General features: G+C 40.8%; 1 protein-coding gene across 1 annotated transcript; it reads right to left on the reverse strand.

The window, feature by feature from the left end:
- Window positions 1–10,021: 10,021 nt before the first annotated feature.
- Window positions 10,022–13,234, reverse strand: LOC115749644 (beta-amyrin 28-monooxygenase-like). The gene is made up of 4 exons (XM_030686550.2): window positions 12,764–13,234; window positions 12,145–12,656; window positions 10,695–10,882; window positions 10,022–10,429 (listed from the first exon to the last, which is right to left on the reverse strand). The coding sequence occupies exons 1-4, from the start codon at window positions 13,204–13,206 to the stop codon at window positions 10,130–10,132; spliced, it is 1,443 nt and encodes a 480-aa protein (XP_030542410.2). The 5' UTR covers window positions 13,207–13,234; the 3' UTR covers window positions 10,022–10,129.
- Between the last annotated feature and the right edge of the window lie 13,346 nt (window positions 13,235–26,580).

The raw sequence follows: 26,580 nt of genomic DNA on the forward strand, positions 1-26,580 counted from the left end.
CATATTTATGTTCATTGTGATAGTCAGGCTATTTTGGAAATAGCTTATAGTAGCACTTATAACGAAAAGCCTATACATATTAGCCTAAGGCATGAGTACGTGAGACAATTGATTCAAGATGGTACCAAAACAATTGTCTACGTGAGGTTAAGCAAGAATTTGGTCGATCCATTTACAAAGGCTCTACCAAGAGATGTGGCAAAGGTGACCTTAAAAGAAATGGGGCTGAAACCCTTTGATTAAAATCACCAATAGTAGTAACCCGACCTAATACTAGCATATCACTAGCTAAAAGATTAATGGGTAAAAAATGTTACCGAAAGTGATTGTTTGATACGAACATTAACTTGGATATGAGAAGTCAGTATTGTGCATTACGGTTTAGAGGGTAAGTTATACTCTTAATGAAGTATAATACGATTAGTAACGTGTTTATTAGTAACGTAAACACGTGGAAATACTTCACTTATATGGACTTAGAAGTGGTGCCGCTTTTTACCAAATTTAGAGTTGCTTTCTAGAGAGCTCATGAAACAGGTACAAGCATAAGGCCATAATGGTGCTGAGTAAATATGAACGTCTTGCTGAAACAAGAGGTTATATGTGCGGTACGTCCGATTCTATTACATAGAGTAACAAGTTTAAAGCTAAACTACTTGTAACTTTGATAAAATTTTAAGATACTTCCACTAAATAAAAGTTTAACACAAAAGAGACCTTTATAGAGGTATATTAATCTCATGGAAATGTTAGCTGTATTTTTTGAGAAATTTTATTTTGTAATTTTATTTTACAAGCAAAGTGGGAAATTATTGGTAGTTTGTTTGTAAAACAAACTAAGAAATGCTTCGTCCCACATCAAAAAAATATGAGTGCGTACATGGACTAGGTTTGAACTAATCAACAATTACCAGTATTTTTTAGTGAAACAATGTAACTGTTCACAAAGGGCTCTTACAACCTTTGAAGAGGTGTGTTCAAATTGTATCTGTTTCGACATAACTTCCTAACCTTTTGTTAACACCTGATTTTTAATCGGCCTTTTTAAAAAAATTAATAGAGAATCAATAAAAATTTATAAAAATCAAAAATCAACTTTGGAACCCTTGGCCAAGCATGAGGAACTTCTCGTACTTCTTCAACATTTTCGAATTTTCTTTTTATTTAAAAAATAGCTGAAAATTGAGAAAATACCGAATGTGGTAAAAAATATAGAAAAATAGCCAAATTTTTTCTTTTAATTTTAGTCGTATTTTAGCCACATTAGTTCTCAAAAATTCGGTTCAAGTCATAGTAGACATGGCCACGGGCCGGTTTGGGCCCGGAACCGACTCGAGTCAAACCCGTAATCGGCCTGTTGACCAAGCCCACGGGTTCCAAACCGGAACTTGCCCGTGCCATAGGGGCTGGTTACTGGTCCTCAGAAAGTTGAACCGGCCCGGAACCACCGAATCGTAAAAAGAGTAGGTAGAAAAAAAATTTTAAAAAAAAGGGGAAAGAGCCGTTGTAAGGCAACGGTCACTCCCCTCCTCCTTTTTTCTTTCTTTATTAATTTGTAAATTCTATCCTAACCATTATAAATACCCCTTTCATCTCTCATTTTTTTTCTTATAATTTCTTTCAAATTCTCTCAATTCTCTCAATCATCTTTCCGCTCAATTGAGTTTTAGTGAAAGATTTGATTTTAATCAATTTATACAAAATGTATGTGCTCCACAAACAAAACGTATTTCGAGAAATGCACTTAAACTGTTAGTTTTTTATCTTTATAAAAAAGGAAAAAAAAGATTTACAAAACTTTTTTTATGAATTTTAATGGACGTGTACATATAGGTAGCAATATTTAGAGCGATCATTGGCAAACTCATTCTTACATGGATATAACATGTCATTAGATAGATAATGATTGGAATATTAAAAAAAGAGTTATTGCATTTAGAGTTTTTGATGATAAACATACGGCAAATAATATTTATAGAATAATTAGGAAAATTTTATAAGAATATTATTTGCTTAACAAAATTTTTTAAATTGGTTTTGATAATGCTGCGGCAAATACCGCTTCAATTGTCTATTTAGAAAAAATTTGTAAACTCGCTTTTGGTAGATAATTTTTTACGTTAGATGTATTTGTCATGTTTTAAATTTATGTGTACAAGATAATTTAAAAGCTCTTGATATTTTTCTCAACCCAATAAAAATAGCAATTCAATTTTTATGGAAACATCCCCAAATAATGAAATAATGGTGCAGATTTTGTAAAATTAATGGAAAATGATCAAAAAGATTTTCAAGAGATGTTCCAAATCGTTAGAATTCTACTTACGAGTTGCTTAATGAATCTTTTGCATATAAAGACTTATTATGTGCATTTATTTCGGATAATATTACGCAAATTAATTTATACCCACAAGAGTGGGATATTTGCAAAAAAGAATTTAGATATTTTAAAAGTTTTTGATAATGTAACTTATACTTTATCCAGTATTTATTATCCTACTTCGCATTTATTTTTAATAGAGTGTATTAATATTGTTGGAGTTTTTGAAGCAAATGAAAATGATGATAAATTGCGTGACACTATCATAGCAATGCGAATAAAATGGCTACATTATTATAGCAAAATTCCTATTATTTATTTAGTTGCTTGTATTTTTTATCCACATTGCAAATTAGATGATTTATGTGATTATTTGAATACATATTATGAATGTTACATTTAAATGAAATGGTAAATGTTAGAGCTATACAAAGGATGGTTAAAAACACAATAGTAGAATTACATAATGAATTTTATAGTAAATATAATTTAGGTGATAGTGGATCTTTTCAACTTAGTGACTTACAAAGTGAGGACTTAGGTAAAATTAGTAGAGGGTACAAACTTCTATTGAATAGGCAAAAAAAAAAAAAAAAACAAAAGGGAGCAATAGGAAATATTTCTGAAATAGAGAGCTATCTAACCATTTCTTTTAAGTTTGATGAATCTGAAGGCAATACAAATTTCATAATATTAGATTGATGGAAGAGGCATTCAACCCAATACACAATTCTCGCTCTCATTGCAAAACAAGTTTTAGAAATCCCTTGTTTAACGATTACGGTTGAACAAACATTTAGCGCTGGAGGCAATATTTTGGACGAACGACATTCAAGATTAGCTCTGGATTCGGTGGAGGCTCAACCTTGTATCGATTATTGGACAAATGCTTAATATCGACAACAAGAGATATAATGCAATAATGAAGCCGAATTTTTCGATGACGGAGATACCATCGCCACGGGTACCAAGCATCGAAACAGTAACAACGATTGATGACAATGTAAGTATGGGGTTATTAAAGGTAAAAGAACTACATATACTTTGATTTTTTATCCCCAAGAAGATGTGTAGACACTTAATGATAATTCATTAAGTTCAAGTCCCTTCCTCCTTTCTTTTTTTTTTTCCCTCCAAATTTGATTACAATTTGCATTTGATAATTTTTTTTTATGAAGGTAAATATGTATATAACTTTCCACATAGCAACATTTGATAATTTATTATTTCATAATTCATTATTTTATTTTATTTCATAATTCATTATTTAAAAATTAAATTCAAAAACCGAAACCAAAATCGGAACCGAAATCGGTAGTTCCATTTTCGGTTTTGAACGTGAACCAAGCCCGAAACCGGCCCGGAATCGCCGGTTCAAAACCGAAACCGCTCCTTAAGGGCTCGGGTCCAATTCCCCCATGGCCACGAATTGGAACCGCCGGTTCATGAAGCGGAACCAGCCGGTTCCGGCCCATGGCCATGCCTACGTCATAGTTTCTTTAAATCATGAGATTTCATGTCTTAATCGAGCAAAAAAATTGAGCTTTTTCCTATCATCTTTTTTATTTTTAGTTTTTCCGAGTCGGTTTTGACAGTTGATGTAGACTCCTTTAATTACATTCTAGTCGAATCAGTTTCACGAAAATGGGTCAAATTAGCACCGTATGGAGACTATTTTGCGCCAGATTGGGCGGGTCAAACCCAAAAATGAGCTCTCCCCTCTTCCCCAAACCTCTTGGAAAGCCCATTTGCCCTATGAAGCTGGCTTTGAGCACAAAAGAGAGGAAAATGCAGCTTTGGGAGAGGGCCAGGTATGGAGTACCAAGGTTGAATGGGCAAGTTTCAAGGAGTCGTGGGGTCCCTTTGAGGCTGGGTTTTCATGATAAGAAGAGAGGTTTTGGAGAGCAAAAGAACGAGGGGAGAGGTCTGGCTCTTGGAGCCCAAACATAACAACTCCTCCGGACCGTGTGCTAGTTTTGGAGTTGTGATCGGTAGATTTGTTTTTCAAAATTGGGCCACAAATTGAAGTTTGGTATTGGCCCATGGAGGAAAGAATAGAAGGAAAGTTGGGCCTAGTTAATGTGTTTGGGCTGGTATGTGGGGAGGCTTAAAATCTGATCACATTTGGGCTTCGAAATTGGGTCATTTCTAGAAATTGTTAAAATTTTTTTTGAATCAAGCCTAATGAGTCTCTTTTTCTTAGACTAGCTAGGGCCCTTAAGGCCCGAGTCCGGCTCTAGTCAAGTGGACCGGGCCTATTGACCCGATCCAGATTATTTTTCGAAATTAAAAAAATTAATTATAATAAAATAATAAAATATTGGAAAAATTCATAAAAATTCCAGAAAATCACAAAAAAATAGGAAATTGCTATGTTGATCTCATTTTCCTAGTTTCGACTTTAAAAACCCCTGAAAATGATGATTTTGTCTCTTTAAACAAATTTTCCCCAAAATTGTTTCAAGCTTTAATCGCTCCATTCTCTAAGGTCCTAGGGCTTTACTAGGGTCGTTTGTTGTGATTTATCCCCGAACATTGACTCCTTGATTGCGCACATGATAAGCCTTGATTGTGATTGATGATAAACTCACACCCGGACGAATACATTAGAAAAACACTCAATTTCGGTACCGAAAGGGCATTGGTGGAACACTAACATAACCAAGTCCCCGGACCTTTAATCTCTGCTTGCGTGGAATCGAACGGTATCTCTCGACCGCTCAATGAAATTTCCGGACTTCCTTTTCCAAAGATCGGTGACAACTCCTTTCGCATGTATACATACATATGCCATCCGATCACACTAAGATCGAACTCGATATAACCCGTCGCGATTTGGTATGGACATGGGAGGGCCGAGCTAAGCCTGTTATGGAGTCTTAGCAATCCATTAGCCGATTTTTAGATTGGATCGCGATACCTTTGAAAGGTCATGTTTGTTTGGACATAACTTCTTAGCCTTTGAAATGTCGTGTCTGCTGAAACACCTTCTCTATATATTACTAAACGTGTACATTCAATTCAGAACTTCATCTTCCATTTTTTGTCTTTTTTTAAGAGAAATACAGCCACTCTTTCTAATTTTTTCCTAAAGAGATCTTGAAGAAATACGATAATTGCTATTTACTATTATCACCGAGACTTTGTTGTATCATAGAGGATATTTGCTGGAAATCATTAGCAATATTGTGAGGCAAATAAATCCTTAAAGAGAGTATTATCACACCTCAAAGTCTGATTCCATTATTCATCTTATCCTACACTAAATTTCCAACGTTACGGACGTGTTTACGCTTTGAATACACATGAAATGCCGGATCTGTCGTGTATCCATTAATCGCCTTTAGCTCGAGGTTCATTTTGTCTCTCTAAAGAAGGGAAAAGGATGAAGAGGAAGAGGAAAAGAAAGAAAGGTTCTAAAAACCTTGTAAATAGGCTGGTTTTGTCTTTCCTTGTTTATGAATATTGAATACTTGGTCGCAGTTCGAGCCTTTTGTATCTAGCAATATTACCTATAGGGGTGTGAATATGTGATTTTAAACAATTTTGACTAGAACATGCGGAATTAAAAGAATTATGTTAAAATGTACATATAATCTGAATTTGAATATGTGCAATTTTGATTCTGAACACGAGTATGCAATTGCCGGTATGTAGATTCAGAATATGTACACTAGTATGCAATATTCTAACAAATATAATAATAAGAGTTTAGAGATAGAGAATATTGCACACGACGATTATAGTGGTTTGGCTTATATCAAGCCTATGTCCACTCTTCCACTACGATAGTCGATTGACTGGTTTCCACTAAATCAATTAACGGAGGTTTATAACAAGTGATGATACTCTCTTTGATAGATTGCACTATCTTTTCTCAATCACTCTTACAAAGCCTCTCAATCATTGTCGTACAAAGCCCACGAGGACAAGTATGAATCTGAATAACTCTAGCACCTTTGAATTTATGATTCTAATCCTATACAATAGTATCACCATGGATCTCCTTTTATACTTCTTCACCCCCCAACTAACAATTGGATAGGTCTTCAAAGGATCGCTCTTCAATCGCTGATTGAACGCCATCAATCTTAATTGAACAAGACTATATCTAAAGAGAATTGGTGACCGTTGGTGTTGAATCTGAACCCCTCGGATTCGGTTGCCCCTACAACTCAATCTTCCGTTTCCATAAGTGGAGTTCTTCAAATATTGAAGTTTTCTTGTCCCATGAAATGTAATTTCCAATTAAGGATATTCTATCAATCATGCTATAGAATAATCCTATCAATCAAAAATTATAAACTTCCATAAATACCTTAGCAAGAACGGACATATGTTAGACGTGGGTCTTGAGAATCTGGAATATATCTCGCAGCTTCTAAACAATCTTCAGAAAACAGAAGTAGTCTTACGTATCCGAATACTTCGTTGTGTTTGAACAGTCTTCATAAACGAAACCAGTCTTGAGCTCCATCTTTTGGTCCCTCTAAGCATATTGGCAATTGCGGCTCTACCTTGTTATTCACCTATCCAAGACCCTTCCAAGCTTTATCAAACTTTTCATTTTAGGCTTGTTCACCTTCTACTTAGGTACCTCAAACTTGTAGACACCTCTATATGTAATGCCTTGTTCACCGTTGACAAATAACTTACAACCTTCGGGCGTTCTGTTAATGCATCATTTGCATAACGGCTTATGCTTCTTTAACCTGGTTCTACTCAACTCGTAAACACACTAGTATCTTTTGATTTTTTGTCATATTCAAAACATTATAAGGATTTTCTCTAACAGAACCAAAAGTAGTTTATCCCTGTCATTTGGGCGGTTGATTTCTAGAGCGGCAAGCTACTAATAATGAGCATCATCTGTCCACGTAGATTTAGAGGAAATGGTTCAACAGGTAATGGCGTTTCAAGGTCAGTAAGAAATGAATGCTAGCTTTTTCACATGAATGGGCTCATGTAGAGCACATATCGAGCAGGATGGGCAGGAATGAATGCCGACATTGGTTGTTGAGTCGAGATGGAGTGCACGAATCCGTGGCAGTAAGAAAAAACCATGGCGATGCACTTTGTCTTGTTCTCTTTTGGAGTTATATGTGGAAAAAACCAAGTGATCTAAGGATTAGCTAGTGGCTTACGTTATACACAGCTTGGGACTTTTCCTTCTCATAATGAATGGTGAAAAGAAGTGCCCATACCCAACTCACTTTCGCGTCCTTCATTTAATATCGCAAACTAGAGAAATTATGCAATTGGTCTTAAAGCTATTCTACGGATATCAACCTTTCAATTTTACGGGTGCGTTTGTTTCCACGAAAGTGTTTTTCGGACTTTCACTCCTTTGATTTCTCGAAAATGACTTAGTCAACTGCAAACATTTTCCGATCAACGAAAAGTTCATGCATAAAATTAGGAAAGTGAATCGTTAAATCTAAATATGTAAAAACTCTTTTCAAAATTACTCATTTCAATGTATTTTTTTTATAATTTCGATATTTTGCATTTTACAATTTTTATTCTTTTATTTTATTTTATTTATCTTTTATCTTTCTCTTCTTCCTCCATCGGCTACGGACATGAGCTCGGGAGCTCAAGCTCGCCGATGGCCGCCTCCAGCCGATCGCGGTGGAGGGAGAAAGAAAAAGAATTAAAATAAAAATAATCTAAAAATTCATTTTTCTTAGCATGAGATAAAGTCAAGAGATTGAAATCATTTTTCAAATGACATCCAAACACTAGAAAACGTTTTCAGTCATGTATCACCAAATATAGAAAAGCTAACCATTTTCTTGAAAAATAATTTCCCCATAAAGCAATTTCATTTTTCATGAAGTTTCCCCCCAACCAAACGCACCCTAGAATTTAGTCCTAAACATTTACGCAAAAGTTTAATGTAGTCATTCCGGCCAATTTCGTTGAATTATTGCACAAAGATTTAAGACTAAATTGACAAAATTGAAAAATTTTATGACCGAATTGATATCCATACAATGAATTTAGCATTGATTTGGTAATTTTTTCCTCACAAGTTGGTAGGCTGAGCGACTTGTTGTGTACCTACATAGTAAGTATGACTTATAGTTACATATATATTTTTCCATCATGATCATTGATCAGCTTGGCTTCACATGTAGTTCTCATGTGAACAATGGCTTTAATTTGGTCCATTCCAGAGTTTGGGATTAAGTACACCATAAGTGCTAAAACTTATATACGGCACTCACTTTAGTGCCAAAATTCTCAAAATAATCACTTAAGTGTCAATTTTTTTGAGAAACGATCACTTTAATGCCAAAACTTTCAAAACGATCACTTAAGAATCAATTTTTTTTAAAAACGCTCACTTGAGTACCAATTCCATCGAGTTACGCCTACTCAAATATTAATAAAAAATAAGTCACGTTAAATTTCCGGCGAGCTACGTCGGCTCAAATCAGAGTTGGTCCCGAAGTGAGCGTTTTTCAAAAAATTTAGTACTTAAGTAATCGTTTTGAAAGCTTTAGTGCTAAAATGAGCATCATACATAAGTTTTGGCACTTATAATGTACTTTTAGCACTAGAGTTTGTTAATTTATTAATATGAGTTTCAGTTCATCGTTCTCTATATTGGGGGGACGCTTGCGCAGACCCTGGTTCATGAACCCAAGCACGTGACAGCCGTTGATCATGTGAGACCAACTTTTGGGGCCCGCATAATCAACAAAGGGAGACCTTTCCATAATGATTTGATTAACCATTTCCAGACCAGTTTCTATTCCGCAGAGAAGAGCTTCTGGCAATGTCATCATGGTCCTAGAAATCATCCATTTTATGAACTCTACCATCGTAAAAAAAAAAAAAAAGGAAAGAGAAAGAGAAATAGTCTCGTTCCCATAAAAATCTACTCAGAAATGGTGTATGATAGAAAGAAATAGAATTTTATCAAACGGTTTTCCACCTTCTGAATAATTAGATTAAGCTCGTCAAGGGTTGCAATTTCTAGGAATTCCTTCATTGTCTTCTCGACAATGGCATAATTGAAGTGATTCAAGCCCTCTCGTGGCCTTAGACAAGACGATCCGCTTTCCCCTTTTATCTCTTCATCATCCGCATGGAATCTCTTAGCCATATTGTCAAAGAGCGATGCCGTATTGATCACTGGAAATCCATCAGAAAGTGTAGGATTTGATAGGGATATTAAGTCGTTGACTTAATATTATGTGGGTTGTCGGTCCTCGGAATTTAACTTCGGCCGACCCAGGAGCGCATTCATATTAGGAGGCCAAACGTGAGTTGACTTCACAACAGAGTTGCCAACTTTGACTTGCTGACTAAGGCTGTGAATGCTTCGTTTTAGTCGTGCATTCAGACGGCGCGGCAGATCCAAGATCTTTTAGATTAGACCAACTAAATATAATATTTTGATAAAAATCTTGCGGGGCGTGAGATATAGAAAAACACTAGGAAAATGCTTTGCAAGTATGATTTATTATTAGGAATATGAAATGGAAAATGAAAAAACAAAAATAAGATCTGATGGAGCACCTGTTAGCCACGATTCCGGCAGGCCCCACCGACTGAAATCGCGACACGTGCCCTGCTTCCCTAGCATATCACTTGTGATATCCACGTATGAAAGCCACATCATAATTAATAAGCATCACTCCACCATAGAGCAAATTTATTCAGCTATTACACACACATGACATCATGTTACAGTTAATTTGCATCGCATTGCACACAAAGCACAAGACATTACTAGCACAATTAGTAGATAATAAAGGGATCGACATATACTAAGGTGGCCCCATTTTTGTTTTCTCCTTAAGCTTTGTGAGGGTGAAGCCGGACGGGGAGCCCCTTCGCGGGCATAGGCATCGGGTCGACGACAATCTTCTCGTCGGCGAGCAGCTTCTCCCACTTGAACCTCTTGACCAGGTTGTGCATGAACACGAGTATTTCCAGGCGAGCGTACTCTTTCCCTGGGCACATTCTAGGACCTCCCCCGAATGGTACGTACGTGTACGGAGCGGGCCCCTTCCCATCGAATCTTGATGGGTCGAACTTCTCTGGCTCTGGGAAGTACGCTGCATTCCTATGTGTTGAGTGTGCGCTCCAGTATAACTGCGATTTTTATGAGAAATGTTTAGTCGCAGTTTGACGCTTTTGGGATTTTAATTATCCAAAGCATGCGATTTGCAACGTGCAAGGCGGGGCCCACCACTTGTTTCTTTTTTCCTTTCTTGATAATCAAGAAGAATGGGCATAGAGATCCGGATACCTTGTTCCACTTTCTCTTATGGATGTTCTCGCATTGTTATCGGCATCGACTATAAATTATGTCTATGTTTTTATCTGGTTAGAGAGAGAGAGAGAGTGAATAGCTCACCTTCCACCCCTTTGGAATGGAGAAGCCATTGAAGACGAAGTCGTTGATGGCTTCCCTGAATGCGCCTTGGAGAGGAGGGGCGAGCCTCATGACTTCACAAGCCACATTCCACGAATACCGCATCTTCTGAAGGTCGTCCCAGTTCAACAGCTCGCCTGGAGCTTTCGATTTTGCGATCTCCATTTGCTCTGCAAAAAAAAAAAAAAAATCACTAAGTCACTGTCATACAATATATCTATATGCTACATATACTAAGCTATTGAATATCATAATCTGAAGATGAGAACACTTATGACGTTATTCTGTTGTCGTGCGGCACGTCAAGCTCACGGCCTGCTTATTATGATATGATAATTATGACGATCATCACTAGAACAAAATCTGGTAAGAAATGTGTTCATAGTTATAAATGATACGTGGAAGAAATTGAAAGGTGGACGGTCCAATCAAGAGGGTAGGAATAAATCTCGTTCATTTAATGCCACCCCTCAAACCTAATTAAATGGCCGCATAATAGGGGTTGGTGGTTGGACCATAAAATAAACTAGAAAGATACGTAGATTCACGTGGCGTTGATTTTTTTTTTTTTTTGGTTATTAAGACATTGAATTTAGTATAGTCATTAATAGAAAAAAAATTAAGCATGCTACAAAACAATATCAATATTAGAAATCATTTTTTTCCTGTTTTTATGAAATTCTTTTTAGTTTTGGACTTAGATGGATGCGGTTGATATATGACTTTTTTTGGACTCTCTTAAATGATTCCGTGATGAAGTGGTGATAAAAGTTTGTACATGCATGTTAACCCTCTAGATAAAAAAATCTTCCATCCTTGTACCGTGTCCACCCACCGATGTCTCGACAAATTTAGATGTTGGTTTATTCAGAAAATGCGAAAGAAAATCACATCCACATAAAATAAAATAAAAATTATACCAGATCGCGGAGCGAAAGTTTTTTCTTGTTTTGCTGTTGTAGAGTAACAATATATTGAAGGTCTACCGTCCAATTTGTCATTACTCCAGTCGTCAGAGTCCTAATTCCTTGTGTCTATGAAAAGTGAAAAGTGCGATCTTGGCTAACCTAGTCGATCAAGATATCTTTGTGGTCTATAATCTTTAAATTCATCACATACATATATAATAGTTTACTTGACTAAATAATGTTGACTTGAAAGCTTTGGAGTTTTCTCAAAACACAAACCCTCAAGTAATTCGCTACCAATCAGTCTCCCTATCTTGCGAATATGACTTTCTTTTGTTCCCTTCACGTCTTAATAATATAGTAAAAATAAAACAAAGACTTCATGCATAAATAAATAACATCTTCGCGAGATTTTCCCAAGAATAACACGCGTTTCATAATTCTGACAGCTTCAGGTATACGTGCGGACGGATTCAAATAATTGGTGCCAGAAGAATATGGAAGGAAAAATTTTTGGAACGTACCGTTGTAAACTCCATCGTAGACTTCAGGAAGCTCAGCGAGATACTTGACGATGAAAGTGCAAGCAGCGCTCGCCGTGTCGTGCCCGCCGACCAACAACCCTAGGATCTTGTCGGCGATGTCGAGCTCCTTCATGTGCTTACCGTCTTCGTCCGTCGCCAAGAGCATGTGTGACAGTATGTCCTGCGTCGCCGAGGCCTTCCCCTCGGCCAGATCGATCTTCCTCTGCTTGATAATCGCCCTCAGTTCCTTCCTGATGAAGTTGGAAGCGTGCTTCGCGCGGTTCAGCGGTGTCCCTGGCAGGTCGATCGGCACCGAGAACATCCCGGAGGCCAGGACGTTGAACGGGTCGGCGAACTTGGCAACGTGGTCCGGGTCCTCGACGCTCATGAACAAGCGGCAGGCCAGCCAGAAGGTGTACCTCTTGGCGAGAGGGAACACGACGATCTCAACCTTGCCCTCCCACCCCATGGCGAAGTGCCGCTGGGCGATATGGTCCATTATTCCGATGTACCTGTTAAGAATCCAATCCAAAACGTCAAGCCATTAGGTAAAGAGAGACCAATATATATATATATATATAAGCTCCGTAGATAAGCGATATGAAATATTTAACGGTACCTTTGGAGTGCCTCGGGCTTCATGAAGTTGGGGAGCATCTTCCTCATCTTCTTCGCCTCCTCCTTGGAGGAGGTCTGGGTGGAGGAAGGAAAGACCTTGTTGATGGAGTCGGGCCACCATGCGGTGACGAGCTTGTTCTCGTTGGAGAAGAGGAACTTGTTGCCGGCGGCGCCGCAGAGGACGGCGGTTGGCTCGGCGAGTAGGGAGGTCTTGAAGATCTCGGAGGAGTAGCGGGCGATGCGGTCGAAGATGAACTTCTCGGGGTGGCCCTTCCACCCGGAGGACAGGAACTCCAGGGTCTCCCCGATGAAAGGGAGCCCGGCCTTGCCCGGCGGGAGGTTGGCACCGGCAAAGTGGGCGATGTGCCGGTAGGTGATGAAGAAGAGGGAGAGGGTGACGAAAGAGACGAAGAGGAGGAGGAGGGAGAGGTAGAAGTGATCCATGGTTCGTTTTGAGCTATGGTTAGGGAGTTCCGTGGGGTGTTTTATAGAGGGGAGCGTTCGGTTGTGAACATTTGCAATCGTTGATAGTCAAACAAGGCATGCTCAAGGGAAATTCACGTTTACACTTTAGTGGTCAAGTCATAGCTGGAATTGCTTTTCTTGTCCAAGTGGGTCGACAGGTCCTCTTTTGTGTCTTGATCTTTAACTAAATGAATTCAAGGAAAATTCATTTACAATAAAGTTTTCTAAAATTTTGATATAACAACTAAGACATGTAGGTTCCTAGTAAGGATTTTGTCGGAAGTGCGTAGCAGAAATCCGATATTTTCACCACGTGAGATTGTCAAGAGGGAGCCCAAATTCAAACCCGTCAATATACTCAATTAGACCTACCTTCACTCAAAAACTTAAGTCAATGAGTTATAGGCCAACTAATATATATTTAACTTATCTACACCACATCGATTCTCTACTATGTGATTTTTTTAACACGACTCACTCACACGTGCATCCTATCGGGTTTGCCATGTTATATTTTGGAGGATTTATACCGCAAAGTAATATTTGTACGCCTAACTCCCCCCTTATTGCAAAAAAAAAAAAAAAAAAATCCTGTTTAAACCAATAGCGGACATAATTAGATGTCAATAATTCTTTAAAATTCGAAGTCCAAGCAAAGTTGGCCAGCTGTCTTATGTTGATATATTGAGTGAGCTTTGTAATAATTCAACACTCAAGAAATCGACAATAATAGTATAGATTAGCAAAGCGGTTCATTTGCTTTCGCATTGATAGATAGAGAAACGTAATTGCTGACCTTGTCTTTCGGATCATTTCACACCGTTTTTTTTTCTGATTATAGACGAAAGCTTTTTCGATTGGCTAACTTTCAATCTAATTCAAATCATCGTGCTGAGTAATTTGTTGTATGCTATAGTAATCTCAATAAAGAGAATAATATGCTAATGTCTTAGGTCGCCCCATGCACGAGTTTGGTTGGAGATAGAGGTGGATGAATTTTTTTCTTTTTTAATACGGAAACTGGCATATGAATTTCTAAAGTAGAGTATGTACAACAGGAAAGTTGGAGACATGTAAGTGAACTATAAAGGGATATAAATGATGGAGCTTGGGTCATTGAATGGGTGCCCACCATGTCTTTTTTTTTTGGTCGAAGCCCACCATGTTCGAATGTCAACTTTATAATTCAGCTATATTTGTACTTCGGAAGGTGGCTATGATTGTCATGTACGTCTGTATTTCTATTACCACGTGGTCACATTATTTTTCAGCCAAAATAATGTCATATTTATTACACTTAAGTCACATGGACGTTATGTTGACTAAATTTTGATTGATGGTAAATATGTCATATAATTAGAAGTTTAAAATTTATGGTGCTATCAGGAAAAAGATTTAAGGTAAATGTGTTGTTGTGGGCACAATTTGGAGTTTTTGGTGTCTTTTTAACCAAAAAAAAAAAAGAAATTGCAAAACTATTTTATTACAAGTCGTATGTTTTCGTTTTGTAAGTGTTGACACTTAAAATAATCCAAGAAAGACTCGTGACAAGCACGTGAGGGAGCGATAATCAGATTCAGGAAGGAACATTGAAGCAATGTACGTGCCAATCAAAAAGGTGTCACGTGTCGGGGTAAATTCTGGCGCTACTTCCTTCCCGAGCAAGAAAAGTGCGCGGAAGGGGGCCACGATCGAAGCGGTTGGCGGTAATCCCCACGAATGACCCTTTTTGGAAAACGAACGGATTAAGTTCGATAAAAGATTCTCGCGTGAGTAACCCTTTTTAGGCCATAGTCATTTTGGGCCTAGAACCCATAACCAACAAAGCCCCGTCGAAGGATTTCAACGCGCACCAATCTTTTTTGGCACGCCCGGTGGGACAATTGGTGTCGGTTCGAGAGAAGTGCTATGCCACGCACACAAGGACGTAATAACTTAGACGGTGGTGGAGACGAACCCCTGGAAGAAATACAACGAATGGAGTCATCCACAGCCCATCAAGAGGACGTCGAGATCTCTCGACGTAACGTCGAGGAGCCAAGGAGGAATCCGGAAATGACGCCTGTCATGTTAACATCGATAAGGCGTACCATCGAAGAAGTCCAGAACGAGTTTGCTGATCACATGGTCCAGCGAATGACCGAGGTTATCGGGCCGTTAATCATCAACACATATCACGAATGTACTTGAGGACAAAATGGGATTACGGTTAACCCACCTCATGTTCAAGAAGGGAATGGTTTTGTACCAGCAATAAGTGGCGGGTTACTAGTAACGACATCGCCAAATGTAGGCCATGCAGGGCGGAATACTCAGCCTTTAGCACCTGCACGGATTACGCAATGCGGGGAGGTGTTACCGGCCAACGAACCTAGACCTCCGGTAAATGTAGACACGGGTATGTTCCCTAGACATCCTATTCGACAAGATATACCTGTGGACACTGTTATGTTTCCGGGACACCCTGTTCGACAAGACGAGAATATTGCTCGTCGGGAGGCAGGTACTTGACATAATCCCGTCCCTGTCAATGAACAACTTGTACCCATGATCATCGAAAATCAAGGAGCTGTACCCTTTAGGGGGCAATGGCGAGCTAGGGGGTAGGACCAATTTTCCCAGGTCGGGGGGCCGGGACGGTTTGGACATCAAGCCTTATGACCTGGATATCAGCAGATGAATCAAGTTCTACAACCACCAGGTCCCGAGCCTATGTTTTAGCTTGTTGTACAACCCATGTATCATGTACCACAACCTGGATATCAAATGCCATATCAACCGCAGTACCATCAACCAGTGTTCGACCAGGTACCCGTATACATTGACCCAATGGTAGGATACCGAGCTAATGTCTACCGAAAACCATACCCAGATTGGATGGATACGATCCCGTATCCAAGAGGGTTTAAAATACCCGAGTTCACACTTTTTATTGGCAAGGATGATCGGTCCACATATGAACAAATTAATCATTTTCTAGCACTATGTGGAGATGCTACACAGCGAATCACTGGAAATTAAGGCTCTTTCCATTATCCTTGTCAAAGACAGCCTTTACATGGTATACCGCACTACCACCCAATTCGATGTTGACATGGGAGCAGATGGAATGTTTGTTTCATGACCGGTTTCAAAGAGCGGTGTCGAACTTGTCGATAGCGGATTTGTCAACAATGAAGCAAATGACAAATAAGACTGTCGACCGGTTTATTGCAAGGTTCAAACGGGCTAGGAACAAGTGCTTAGTTCCTTTACCCGAAAAGACATTCGCTGAATTCGCCTTCAACGGGTTGAAATTCGAAATACGAGATAGGATGGTGGGACATCCATGTGCGGATCTGTTCGAATTGTCCACGATGGCGGCAAAGCATGAGAGTCTGCTCAAGGAAAAAGATAAGAGGCATACCCGAAGAGGAGATGTAAGTTTTGTCGAGCCACCTGATTTCGACGAAGAATCAACGGATCCTGTCGAAGTGGTCGTCGCCTAGTTAACCATCGATAAGCCATACACTTGCCAAGCACCGAAGCCGACAAGGATGAAAGAGAAGACAGCCATAATGGCTAAAGCAAAAGAGGCAGTGTACTATTCATTCGATGCGAATTGGGCGGAAGAAATTGTCGACATATTGCTGGCTGACGGACAAATCAGGCTAACAAAAGGACATAAGATACCATCCAAAGAAGAATTAGCGGGAAAGAAATCACGCAAATGGCACCATTCGTGGAGCCATAGCACTTCGGATTGTTTAGTCCTCAAAAAGAACATTCAAGAAGCGATTCGACAAGGGAAGATCAAATTCGCCGAGGACAAAGGGAAGCCCTCGATGGATGTGGATTCTGATCCTTTTCCAAGAATGACCGGGATGGTGTCTTTAAAGCGATCGAATAAAGGGCATATGTCAATAAATTTATGCGCTCATTGCGGACGAAAATTGGGAAACATGAGTACACCCGAGGAAGGGTACCAAAAGAACGGTCGAACTAGTCGGAGAGACAAGACGCCTTTTCACATCAAAAGTACCGGACCTCGGAGAAGTCCCAACCATCGGAGAATTTATAAGTCATTTAAGCGGAGATACGATGAGGGGGACCCTACAATTAGTACTTTAGGTGAGCCAAATGGCAAGTTCGATTATTACGTAAGCAATGGTCCGCCACCCCCACATCCTCAAAAAAGAATTCATTATGGATGGGGAAAAGAGTTCGACTGAAATTTTCGACGAAGCCCCCATGAGCCACATCGTCAACGAACTCTTAAGATAGCAGGCAACCCCGTAGAGGGATCGTGGTATAAGGTGACGGAAGACCAAGAAAAGGAGAAAATCTTGACCCGAACTCAAAAGAGAAGGGTGCAAAGAAAGAACGGCAACAGGAGATTCCAGCCGGTCATGGGTCAGTACTAACAGCTCCTAACCACACCAAGATTCGGAGGACAAGAAATCTGGTTTGGCGGCGGCGACGATAGGAAGAGACACAGCTAGCTTAAGAAAAAGAGGATAAGGGTACAAAACCACGGAAAACATTTGCATCTAAATTTCGATTTAAATCCTACGTTAGCAGGTTAGTATCCCCTCTAAGCTTTTGTATGGTACGAGTTAAATTGCCACACGAGTTTCGACTTGAGTCGACCTCAACCGACGGCGGCGACAAAGAAACGATGCAAGAGAAGGAAGGGGCTCGGTTTTGCTTCAATGACGAAGAAACCATGGAATTTAGAAAACCCATGGAAGATGTCTCAAATCACTTGAGGTCGCTCAACATAAATGCCAAGATCAACGGGCGGCCGGTAATGAAAGTGCTGGTAGATTGGGGATCAACGTTAAACCTCATTCCATACCGCTTATTCAAGAAAATAGGAAGGAATGATGACGAAATAATCCCATCGAATATACAATTATCTGATTTCACTGGCGAGATTACTAAAGTAAAGGGAGTATATGTCGCCGACCTGATTGTCGGATCTAAAACATCGAGGACGTCCTTCTGCGTCGTCGACGCCGACGGGTCTTATACCTTGCTGTTGGGACGAGATTAGATACATGGAAACCAATGTGTCCCATCAACACTTCACCAAATGCTGGCATTACGGAATGGGGACAAAGTGGAATATGTAAAAGCAAATCCTCGGACTTGTGTTACCTGGGCTAGTATATCCGGTAGGGACAAAGTGATGCCGGATGATTGCCTTCGAGTATCTAAGCCGCCTGAAGCGGACTCAAGAGATATTGCATTCTGCCGTTTCGACAAAGGGAGCACCGAGTGGATCCCGAGAAAGGAACCGGTGGAATCAATCGATCAGTTTTATGATGGAAACCCAATCATTTGCACAAAACCTCGCTAAGAGGTATAAGGCCTACTGGGCCGAGCAAAATGATCAAGTTAGACGACTTGCAGATGGCATTCTAAATTTCGAAGAATCCCCATTTAAGGAGGACGACAAAGTAATTCAAGCTCAAGACCCACCGTAAGAAGTCAATCTCGGAGATGAGGCACGCCCTCAACCTATTTATGTGAGCCAACTACTCGTCCCACGATGCTAAGTATCCGCCCACGACCTTCCGATGATCGAGGCGGTAAAGTTAGTAGATGGTTATCGAGGCGAGGAGGTATATCGCGATTGGTGAAGTACATAAGTAACCATAATGACGCAAGTGGCGGGTTTCCCGCTGGCTATTGACCACGTCGAACCATCATGACGATTTGAATTCGGAAGGAGAATCGGAAATGACGCCTTTCATTAAATGCCGCATGGAAAAAGGATGATATTGAGAAGATCATGTCATGATGAACTTTAGAGAATTGACACTAAGACCGGCAGTTCAACGATAGATTAAGATGATAAAGACAGGTGGCATTAATGTGGGACTAGCAACAGCGGACTACAACACATGCCATTCAAAACTCAAGACAAAACTATGAAGTTGCATTTCATTGTTGCAATTGGCATCAACAATTGCCTCCTTTTGATGATTGGCCTGCATCATATCAAGGTGTAGTGATTCGCAAATTGCCTCTTGCTGTTTGATTGCCTTCAATTATGCAGATAGTACTTATAGGGTGGTACAGCCGTCACTTTCCAGGGTATCAAGAATACTACATTGATAAGCCGACTCATTGTCGGCAAGGAGAGAATCTATTTCCAGGTTGTTGATGATCGCTAGTTCACGCTGCCTTGTCCTGAAGGACCTTAAAGTCGAGCCAAATGTGAGGAAGAGTTCATTAATGGCAAATCTATGGGCACGACATTGAATCGGATAGGTAAATCATGCAGGCACAACCACTTGCCGCGAAGATATGGATAGTTGCGGCGAAGAGCATTCGATGGGCCAGCTAAGGCACTCGCCATGTTCATATGAACAACCCACGATTTGTTGGGTAGATCATCCATGCGGTCGTCGGAAGCTAGTGAATCATCTGTGGAGGAAGTTAGATCAACACTTACATCAAGCGAGAATGCAAAGAAGTACCCACTTTCATTGTTAGGTTGTTCGTATACCTATATCAACAAAGGGTTTACCTTCATCGATTGGTTGCTCAAGTATAATGCTCGGTATAAGGAAAGGAGCAGGTTTTCTTAGAGGATGAAGCAAACCCAATGAGTTTCGACGGACTTTCGAAAGAACGTCCCTTGCACCGGTTGAAAACAAAGAGGAGCGGTAGGAGAGCCACCACTTGTCAAAAAATGAGGAACTACAAGGATGGCTAGAGAAGTTGACAAATACAAAGCGCCTAAGAACAGCATGTGCAACTTCGATATGGCCCACCATGTCGGTTACATCCTCCTTACAGCGAGAAAAGGGAAAATTCATGAAATACACCACCAGCATTGGAATTCCCCGAGTAAGCCCGAATTGGCGAGCACAATAATGAGGGTTATAAATCTCAAATCCCGATGAGAATTCGCCGCCGCGAGAGAAATTCATGGCTAAGTCATTTGGGACTAATACGTTCATCCAAAAAAGATGAGAATCGGGACCTGCACTGGAGGAGCTATAGACATCATCGTCGACAGGAATCCTGAAAAAATCAAAACCGGTGAGAGACAACGGTTCAATAAGAAAGTCATCGAAAGGGTTAAGGTCATCGGGAGCACAGTGGAGGATCTGATTGAACGCCGTGGGTACATCATTTCCTCTAATTTTCGATGATCCAACCGTCGAAGTGAGCGCTTGATCAAAGAACATATGAGGAAAGTACGCTCGGAGCCAATGGTGCAGAATCCATAAAGGACCGGAAAAAGGAGCAGGATGTTTGTCCATCAGCGAAGATTGAGCATCCGATAACCCCCGATACAATGCAGCCAGGAACATCCGACCTAATCCAATATCAACATCACATGCCAGTTCATAGACCATATCAAGGAATTCTAAGGAAATTCGACATGTGGGGAGACAGAAGACATATTTGCAAAGCCAACACAAAAGGAAGGATGTATGTTCCCCGAGAAGAATGGGTCCTGAAGATTTAACATGGCGATCCATGAATTCGCCATATAGCGAGTCAAGGCAGCGGGACATATCGGGAAAAAATTGGTCGTTCGGAGGTCGAGAGTCACTATCAATAAATGGAGAAAGACCGGTCATGAACCAAATATCAAGAAGGGTAGGGGTCATTGGACCAATAGGCAAAAAGAAACAATTCGATGATGGTGACCAAAAGCAACACAAAGCGCCAATGATGCCATACTTGGAGGGATCAATAGATGTACCGCAAAAGGATAACAGGACATCTATCCTGGCTCGTGCCGGGATGGTAGCTGCCTCTCCTTCCGGTCGTTTGTACCGGTTGTAAAATTGATGGTCGAAGGATGGATATGAAGAAAATTTATAATTATCCGACAACCAAGCGTAGGTACAAATAATAGATTGCTCAAAGGGTAAGATTTCTTCGGAGTAGCGGGGAAAACAATTAATCAGTAAAGAAGGAGGTGGCAAACTTGTGAGATGTGGACCTAAAATGATGTGACCATTGCTGGGTTGGTGATCATGAAGGATAAGGAAAGTTCCCTTTTGGCTTCATTGTGAGAAAAAGCGTCGAAGCGCGACAAACAGGAAGCTGCGTGAATACTCATGTAAACTCTATGGCAAAGTTCGTGTGGATTGGCATTTAGGGGCAATCATTATTTATAAGGGATCGCGAAGTAACCGACTCGGGATAATGATGGCGATTACTCGGACGTGGGCAATTATATGGATCGTGGCGGAATGCAATACGGAAAATAAGGAGGAAAAAAGGGGAGATTTCATTAACAAATATCATGATACAAGACCGTCTTGATCCCCTCAAGCAACTCACAGAGTAAATGTTCAAACTTCCTATTTTTATCCATGTACATATTCCTAGTACGACGTCGATCTACTTCTACCTGCACAACCCGAGCGCAATCGGTTCATTTCTTCTCTTCTAAGGAGGCTACAGACGTTTTCAATTGATCTTCTATGGAGGATCGACGGGAAAGTACGATCGATCGTTGACTTCGAGTCTCCTCCAATTCTCTCTCTATCGCTAGCCTCTGTTGCTCCGGGGCAGCTTCCTTTTTGTCCAAAGCAGCGAGCTCGTCAATAGCGGATTGAAGGGACTGTTCTCCTTGAGTCACAAGTTGCCCCGCTTCTTGGGTCTCGGAGCTAGGAGAGAAGAGCTGATCGGGAAAATTCGATAAGGCGAGTATCTTGTCCCAACATTGTCGAAAATGCGCAAAGGGAGTAGGAAAGTGTTCCAAGAACGCTTTCGGCCTACGAACTAAACTTGCAGGAAGCTTCCCACTAGTCTCCTCTTTAATCGACCATTCCATCACGGATTAGATGCTTTGAATATTCAATGGGTTGTCGACAAAGGAGGCCACCCCCGAATGAACAAGGTCAAGGAGCAAGACAGCATGATTCCCAACTTGCTGAAAATCTCCGAGTCAGGCGAGCCGCTTGATTGAGGCATACTCGAATGATCCGAAGAGCGAGAAGATCCAGCAAGATGGGTTTGAATGTCTTCGACGGGCGACAGAAGAAGAGAAGTAGCGGGAAGATCCCACCAAAGGGAACTTTGGTGGGATCCTCGATTGTTGAAGGATCCTCGGTTGTTGAGAGACCTTCGACCATCAAAGGAGCTTCGACCATCGAGGCCGGGACAATAGCAAGGGCTAGCAAAGAAGGCTCCCCTTGAGGCTCTATAAGCGAAGGAGCCGCGGGTTCGGACGAACTTCCAGCAACGGTAATGTTGCTTGGGCCCCCAATAGTTGGATCAAGACCCACCAAAGGATCTTCGGGACAAGAGTTGGAGGTGCTCCGACATGTTGAGGGACTCTTGGAGATTCCACCGGAGATTTGCTCTTCTTCGCTCCGATCTTTCGCCGTTTAAGAGAGGTAAGTGTCTCTTCATCAGCTTCGTCATCAGAGTCATCACCTAATAGCGAAAGTAAAGTAAAGTCACTTCGGGCCGGTTATACCGAGAAAATTAAGAAGAAAGAGACTCGCTAGAAACAATCGTCGGACATTTGCGACCACCGATTGAGAGAGCCTTGGTTGCACCCTTTTTCCCGATTTTCTTCAAGGCATGACCAAAGAGTTGTATCCGCCTACTCTGAAGGATAGATGAGATAGCATCTTCGAAATGGCTCTCGAAGGCAAAGGACATCCACTAAGTCGTAAACTCGGAAGTCACGCCGGGACTAGAGCGTAGTGCTATTGGGATGTCTCCCGAGAACCGCTGATACATCATGGTCGTAATTTCAGCACAGCATGCAAACGGTCCCTCGATCTTGATGTTATAGATTTTCTTGTCCATCGATGGGAAATCCATGAGATAAGGGATAGGCATAGGCACCGCCTGTCGAAAGCCGAACCGCTTGGCGCAATAATGAGGAAAATATGGTTCAAAACCAGGATAGAACCTTCCCTTAAGACATAGTCAGATTGGAAGGTCTCGAGGGAATAGAACAAAGGTCCAAAAGTTACGATGAGTGAACCGTTTTAAGGTTCGAGAACTGAAACAAAAGTTGAATTTGCCTGAGCGGTAAGGAAAGAAGTCTACTTGATCAGCCTTATAAGACGAAGGCTGTCGAAGAAAGAACCGGAAAGGTTGAACATCACCGGGAGCCTTTGAGGGGGCAGCTTGGAGTAGTCGTATACCAAGCTTTAAAGGAACCATGTTAGGATTGAAGGAAGGAACGCTCTCGAACATGAAAGGAAAATAGAATGCGACCCAGGCTTGAAGAATCCGGAGCGGACTCGACAGCACACTGTCTTCTTCAAAATTTGACATTAGTCGAGCGGCATAAGAAATACTTCTATATAGAGACGCCAAGGCAAGAGGGCCAAGAGCAACAAGGTTCTCTTTTGCTAAAAGTAAGGCAAGGTCATAATAGTCCTTGGATACTTTGAGAGTCGGACTAAAGAATAGATACTTCAATAGCCAAAAAAGAAGGAAAACCGTTCGCTCCTCAAAGGAAACGACTCAGGATGTTCTACGGTAAGCATAAATGAACTTCCCGTAGGGAAGAGTATCATCAGAGATGGGGCAGTCCTTGGTTTTCCCCAGATTTTTGATAGAAGCCCCATAAGGGGAGAGACCAGCTATGGCAAAGGTATCTAGAAGAGTTACAGACATGGGATCCCATGGGAAGAAAAAGCAATTGATAGAGGAGGACCCGAAGCTTGTAACGGACCCCAGTAGGCCTCTATTCAAATCATGGGACAACATGCTGACCTCAATCGTTGTCCCGATCTGCGCCGTTTCCCGGAGACCGACTGTTGGAATATCCTCTTGAAGCCTTTGGAACCGGGTATAAGCCCTGTCATCGAATGATGGAAAACTCATAAATCGCCGAGCCGGCACGAACCAAATATCCTTTAGTGGAGAGGCTTCAATAGGAAGTCGCTCATCGGCCCGCATTGGGAAGCAAGATTGAAGAGACGATGGAACGTGGTGGTGATCGTGGAGGCTGGGCCCGAGAATGAGACCGGCATACTCTCGTTGAGTGTTTAACGACTTAAGGAAACGGTGATCAGCATCATCACTATTGATGATCTCATCGAAGCGGGCGATGAACTGGTGAGGAAGGAACTCGGGGGTTTTGGTCGCCATAAAAGCTTGGAATGCTAAAAAAAAATGGGTTTAGGGTTTAAGGAAAACCGTGGATGAAGAAAGACGATAATTGGGAGCTTTTTCAAGATCCTTAAAAGCAAGATGAAAAGAGTCGGTGCACGGTACGAAGTTGAAAATGTTGCGTTTTGGGAAAAGAGATTAAGGGGAAAGCGTAATCATCATTTGTACAGTTGGAGATCATCAAACCGGAAGAAGATATTTTAAAAGAGGTAAATCTTCGATTTACATCTTTTAAAAGGGGCATATGTTGACACTTAAAATAATCCAAGAAAGACTTGTGATAAACACGTGAGGGAGCGATAATCGGCTACGGGAAGGAACACTGAAGCAAGGTACATGCCAATCAAAAAGGTGCCACGTGTCGGGGTAAATTCTAGCGCCACTTCCTTCCAGAGCAAGAAAAGCGTGCGGAAGGGGGCCACGATCGAAGCGGTTGGCGGTAATCCCCACAAGGTAAAAAGAAAAGGCGCGAAGATTGGGAAACCGTCATCCACATGGCTTGTGGAAAAGAGCAAAGCGTGGGGCCAAAGGAAGAAACCACTCGGCGGTTACCAAAGAGCTCGCTTATAAATACCTCGCAGTAGCAAGATACACACACACACACACACACACACACACACACAACAAATCCAAAACACTTGCATTTTCAACTAGCTCTTAGCTTTTAGCCTAGCCTAGATATAGTTTTTAGATTCCCGTCGTCGATTCAATTCCGGCGAGTATCATATCCAGAGTTAGGTGTCGTCGATTAGATTCCGACGTCTACTCATTAGGTTCAGCACCGTCGATTAAATTCCGGTATTGTACCCTTCACCCATCTTGTCCGATCACGTCGATTCAATTCCGGTATTGTGTCCTACAATCCATCGTCCGGTCTTGTTGATTAAATTCCAGCATTGTGTCCTACATCATCTCCCGATCCTATCGATTTAATTCTAGGATCGTGTCGAAATTTGTTACATACTGTTACTATTGCACATATTGGGCCGTCGAGGTTGTTGAAAGTCTGTTTTTTTTTTTTTTTTTTGGTCCAATTTGAAAGTCTGTTTGTAACGCGCCTTTTGTGTCAATCTACTGCATTTGACACTCTCTGTCCAAACCCGACCCAGAACTCCTTTTCGGAAAACGAACGGATTAAGTTCGATAAAAGATTCTCGCGTGAGTAACCCTTTTTGGGCCATAGTCATTTTGGGCCTAGAACCCATAACCAACAAAGTCCTGTCGAAGGATTTCGACGCGCAACAATAAGTAAATTAGTTCGTTCTTGTTCCATTAAGGTGTGACTAGAGTGGGCCATGGAGGCAGTTTTCCATTGCCTTTGCAAGTGCAAGAACATCGAAAGAATCAGCAGTTGAGTTTGACCAAACATGGAGACTTTGGTCAACCAAGTTCAAGTATTGCTTTTAATTCCATTGAGGATGCCTAGGACAAAAGGAGCATCTTAGCTGATGGACATTGGAAAAGAAAGGTGTTGAACATTCCTTTGTCGATCTTTTGTTCCAAAAGTGGACTTCTTGCTCCGGTGAAAACTACAAAATTAGATTAGTCATTTGATTTACCTCTTCCAAATAGAAGGACCTTTGATTCGATAATGTGTCGTGCACTGGGAATGGTGATGGAATTGTTTGAAATTGATGTGTAAATGCGTCGCTAGTAGACGGAAAAGTTATTGTACATGTGTCAATTTAATTCTAAATTTTACAATTTTTTTAATATAATCTTAAACCTTTGGGGTGAAATTTTAGTATAATACTTCCAAACAATTGCTGCCAGAAATTGCCGATATGATAATCCACAAGTTGCCCACGTAGGATGGGCGAAAGATTAAATGCCACGCCGGCGATTTCCAATAGTAATTGGCAAGAAGGATTACATTAGAATTTCTCTGAAAAATTAAGACTATATTGGCAAAATTAAAATGTTTAAAGCTGAATTAGCATATGTACAATAGGTGCATGATTGATTGGGTAATTGTCCTGGGCCTTTTTGGTGGCAAAGATGTTAAATAAAGGATTACCGCTGCCCATTTAAATTAAGTTTAGTCTCTCATTTGGTTGAAAATGGAACTTATTATTCGTAAACTTCTTGAAGTAGTTGTAGAGCTTAGTCATTACGAAAATGGACTGAATACCCAAAAGAAACTTCAACTTTAGTATTTATGACAATCATATCGAATTTTTTTTTTCTCATAAAAAACATCTAACTTTTACTTTTGCCTCAATTCTACCACAAACTTTTATTTTTGTTCCAATTCTA

This window comes from Rhodamnia argentea, chromosome 4, assembly GCF_020921035.1.
Source record: "Rhodamnia argentea isolate NSW1041297 chromosome 4, ASM2092103v1, whole genome shotgun sequence".
In the NCBI taxonomy this organism is placed as follows: domain Eukaryota; kingdom Viridiplantae; phylum Streptophyta; class Magnoliopsida; order Myrtales; family Myrtaceae; genus Rhodamnia; species Rhodamnia argentea.